The sequence below is a fragment of the Rhinopithecus bieti genome, unplaced genomic scaffold (assembly GCF_001698545.2).
Source record: "Rhinopithecus bieti isolate Rb0 unplaced genomic scaffold, ASM169854v2 scaffold_64503, whole genome shotgun sequence".
NCBI lineage: Eukaryota > Metazoa > Chordata > Mammalia > Primates > Cercopithecidae > Rhinopithecus > Rhinopithecus bieti.
Window position 1 is genome coordinate 1,146,542 of NW_016825208.1, and position 4,749 is coordinate 1,151,290.

The window sequence follows — 4,749 nt, forward strand, 5'->3', positions numbered from 1 at the left end:
GAGACTCCATCTCAAAAAAAAAAAAAAAAAAAAAAAGTGTAACAGCTATTTATATAGCATTTACATTATATTAGGCATTGTAAGTAATCTAGAGATAATTTAAAGTATATAGTAGATTATATGTAAATATTATTCCATTTTACGTAAGAAACTTGAGCATGCTTGGATTTTGGTATCCTTGGGGAGGGGATCCTGGAACCCATAACCCACTGATACCAAGGGACAACTGTAGTTGGGAAACAGGCAGCACGTTATGTGCTTGATTAGAGATGGGGTTGGCGGGGAACTGATCAAATGGTTCTGATTTTCTGGGGAACTGTGTATGTTGAGGAAGTGAGCAGTGGAGGAGTAGTGGGGTCAGGGCCAGTGGTGAGTCATTAGGCCTGGGGAGAGGGAGAGAGTAAGCTAGAGACGGCTAAGTCCAAGGACCCCTCCAGGCCCTCAGTGTGCATGGCTGCCCTCAGCCCAACACCAGTCAACAGGGCCACTGAGGACTCCCCTCACCCCAACTGGGGAGGAGATTTGGAGGCAGGAAAGGACATGGTCCCTAAGCACAGATGTCACACAGTTTTGCTGAGGAAATAGGATACAGTCTTACGTGGCAGGGGTAGGGTACACATAGGTATTTTAGACTGAACAGTGGGGTGCTGAAGAGAGGACTGGTCAGGCTTAGATGACATTAATCAAGCAAAACTTCCTGGAAGAGGTGACAGAGATTTTGTCCAGGAGGGAAAAGTGCGCCAGCTCATGAGTGAGCCCCACAGAGTTTCTCCAGGGGCCCCAGAGTGTACTGGCTTAGCTAGAACAGACTGTGGCTGACCAGTCAGATAGACAGGGTTTTGATCACATAGTGGTGGGGTGAACTGAACTAATTCATTACTGGTGTCTTCTTTGAGAAGAAGAGCATGGACCAGGAGCCCTCTATACCTCCTCCCACTCCAGATCCTATAGAATTCCTGTACAGGGGTACCGAGGTGAATGAACCAGCCTTGCACATCTGCAGTGCTGGGCCCTCCACCCTGAGCAGAGGTGTCAGCCCTTCTCCCCTTCCTGCCCGTTGCAGAAGAAGCTCCAGGACCAGCGGCAGTACATTGTGGCTGAGTTTCAGCAGGGTCATCAGTTCCTGAGGGAGCGGGAGGAACACCTGCTGGAACAGCTGACGAAGCTGGAGCAGGAGCTCACAGAGGGCAGGGAGAAGTTCAAGAGCCGGGGCGTCGGGGAGCTCGCCCGGCTGGCCCTGGTCATCTCCGAACTGGAGGGCAAGGCACAGCAGCCAGCTGCAGAGCTCATGCAGGTGAGAGGCCATCCCTGGGCAGGGAGCCAGGGACCAGGATGGTGGGTCCCAGCCCTGCCATTCACTTGCAGGACCTTAGGAGACTTGGGGGCTCAGTTTTGTCATCTGAAACATGGGGATGATAATCTTTCCCCCTGCCAATTATTCTGTAGATTGCATGAGCATAAAATGAAATAACTGGCATGGTGTCACTTCAAAAAGTAAACTTTCTATACAAAACTGTTCAAAAAACTAAATGATATGGCATAAAATGGAAGGGAAGATTATTAATATCATTAATTATTATCATTTACCATCCTCCATCCTCACCACTGCCATCATGAGCCCTTCTAACAAGTCACTGGTAGACACTTAGCTGGTGGAAGCTTTTTATGGTGTTGTGGTTGGGGGTGGCTGAGGGAGGGCTGACCAGCAGCTCCTCTCAAAGACCCGGAGGATCTGGAAGAGATAGGGAAACTGGGGAAGGGAGACAGAGATGGCCAGGTTTTCTCTGGGCCCATGGGATTACCACACAGAGAACAAGATGGAAAGCAGACAAGGGGGCCTCGGGGCGCCTCCTAGGGGAGGGGCTTTGATAGTGAGAAAGGGAGGCTTTGGGGCTGAAAAACTGGCTGTGAAGCTGAAATGGCACCACATCTCCTCCCCCGGGAGCCTCTGGGGATCACACTACCCTGAAGAGGGCCCAGCAGCCTTTGGAGGGGTAGAGGGCTCAACCTTCCTGCCCTCACAGGCTGGGAGGAGAGGGGCTCTCTGATGGTATTCCCCCACTTGCACTGTTTAGGGTGGCTGGGTCTGTCTATCAGCAGCAGAACCACCCAGGATTTCTAGGAAGGTGGGGTCTCAGGCCAATGGCAGGGCCAGGAGGGAGAGACGGCAAGACAGACTCCCCAGTGTGTGCACCAGGACAGAGTGCAGAAGGAAGCCGCCACCTGCTCCTCATTGTTGTGAATTCAGATGCACAGAATGAGGACTGGCAGGGAGTTTAGACCTTCCAGTCCACCCCTACTGATGAAGTCACTGAGGTCCAGAGAGTGGAAGGAGTTTGTCCCAGGCCATGTGGCAGGTGGCAGGTCACAGCTCGAGCCCAGATGTCCTGACCCCTGGGCTCTGAGCTCTTGTTCTTATTTTGTCCAGAATGTCTCTCTGGCCCCCTCTTTTCCTCCAGATGTCATTCTGTTCCCTCAGATTTCTCTCGTCATACTCTGACTGGGTCATTTTCTGCGTCTCCTTTTGCCCCTGTTCTTCCTCTCCCCACACCCCTGCTATGTGTGGATGCCTATTGTGTGTGGAACAAAGGCACAAAGCTAAGGATATGGTGGGGCTGAAATCCATTGTGTCTGCCCAGAGGGGTGCCTGTTCCTAATGCACCCAGAGAAGTGGCCCTCTGAGCAGAGGCCTGGCCCTCAGTGACTCAGAGCACTCCAATTGCAGCTCTCCCTGGGGTGGGGTAAGGTTAAGGGAAGAGAGAGAAAATGGTGTCTGCTTGAAACTAGTATAGGAAATGTTATTGGTACTGGTTTCTTTTTTTGTTTTGTGTTTTCTCTTTTATTTTTAGTGCTATGTAATGTATATATTTATGGGATATAGAGGTTTTTGTTTATTTGTTTTTGAGACAGAGTCTCGCTCTGTCTCCCAGGCTGGAGTGCAGTAGTGTAATCTTAGCTCACTGCAACCTCCACCTCCTGGATTGAAGCAATTCTGCCTCTGCAACCTCTGCCTCTTGGGTTCAAGCAATTCTCCTGCCTCAGCCTCCCAAGTAACTGGGATTACAGGTGCGCGTCACCACACCTGGCTAATTTTTGTATTTTTGGTAGAGTCAGGGTTTCATCATGTTGGCCAGGCTGGTCTTGAACTCCTGACCTCAGCCTCCCAAAGTGCTGGGATTACAGGCATGAGCCACCGTGCCTGGCCTAGAGTGTTATTTTGATACATGTATATAATATATAATAATCAACTCAGAGTAATTAGTATACCTATCACCTCAAACACTTACCATATCTTTGTGTTGGAACATTCAAAATCCTCTCTTCTAGCTTTTTGAAAATGTGTAGTAAATTATAGTTAATGGTATTCTCCCTACAATGCTGCACAACACTAGAATTTATCCTTCCCATGTAGCTATAACTTTGTATCCGTTAACTAGTTTCTCCCTACCCTCCTCTCCCCAGCCCCCTTCCCAGCCTCTAATCCTTATTATTCTATTCTCTACTTCCATGAACTCAAATTTATTATGGATTAATAGTACTCCATTGTATATATATACTACATTTTCTTTATTTATATGTTGATGGATGCTTAGATTGAGTCCACATCTCAGCTATTGTGAACAGTGCCACGATAAACATGAGTGTGCAGGTATCCCTTTGATATACTGATTTTCTTTTCTTCGGATAAATACCTAGTAATGAGATTGCTGGATCATATGGTAGTTCTATTTTTAGTTTTTTGAGAAACTCTCATACTGTTTTCTGTAACGGCCATACTTATATGTAGAAAAACCTAAAGGCCCCACCAAAAAACTCTTAGAACTAATAAACAAATTCAGTAAAGTTGTAGGATACAAAATCAACATGAAAAGTCTACTGCATTTTTAATACACCAATAACAAACTAGCTAAAGACATCAATAAAGCAACCCCATTTACAGTAGCTACAAAAGTAAAATAAAATACCTGGGAATTAAGTTAACCAAGGAGGTGAGAGACCGCTATAATGAAAACTACAAAACACTGATGAAAGAAATTAAAGAGGACACAAACAAATGGAAAAATACTCCATGCTCCTGGATTAGAATTAATATTGTTAAAATGACTATCCTACCCAAAGCAATCTATAGATTTAATACAATCCCTGTTATCAAAATACCAATGACATTCTTCACAAAAATAGAAAAAAAACTAAAATTCATAAGGAGTCACAAAAGACCCCAAATGGCCAAAGCAATCCTAAGCAAAAAGAACAAAACTGGAGGCCTCACACTATCTTACTTCAAAATATACTACAGCCAGGTGTGGTGGCTCACACCTGTAATCCCAGCACTTTGTGAGGCCGAGGCAGGTGGATCACGAGGTCAGGAGTTTGAGACCAGCCTGACCAACATGGTGAAACCCCCATCCCTACTAAAAATACAAAAATTAGCCAGGCGTGGTGGCGCACACCTGTAATCCCAGCTACTCGGGAGGCTGAGGCGGGAGAATTGCTTGAATCTGGGAGGCAGAGGTTGCAGTGAGCCGAGATTGTGCCACTGCACTCCAGCCTGGGCAATAGAGACTCCATTAAAAAAAAAATAAAATTAAATTAAAAAAAAATATATATATATATAGTGTGTGTGTGTGTATATATATATATATGGATAAATATTTTGATTTCTTTCAGGGCACACTATATGTCAAGTGATGTTATACTAGAGTCAGGTTGGAATCTGGTATCTTATTACTATAAAGAGTCTTGTTTTGT

At 45.9% G+C, this 4,749-nt stretch overlaps 1 protein-coding gene across 8 annotated transcripts in view; it reads left to right on the forward strand.

Moving 5' to 3' along the window:
• The window catches only part of TRIM26 (tripartite motif containing 26), a 30,140-nt gene that overhangs the window by 16,671 nt on the left and 8,720 nt on the right, over positions 1–4,749 (forward strand). For all 8 annotated transcript variants that reach the window (XM_017862928.1, XM_017862929.1, XM_017862927.1 and 5 more), the window contains one exon: positions 1,064–1,294. In XM_017862928.1, the coding sequence (XP_017718417.1) occupies positions 1,064–1,294 (231 nt within the window). The remainder of the gene's footprint in view (positions 1–1,063; positions 1,295–4,749) is intronic.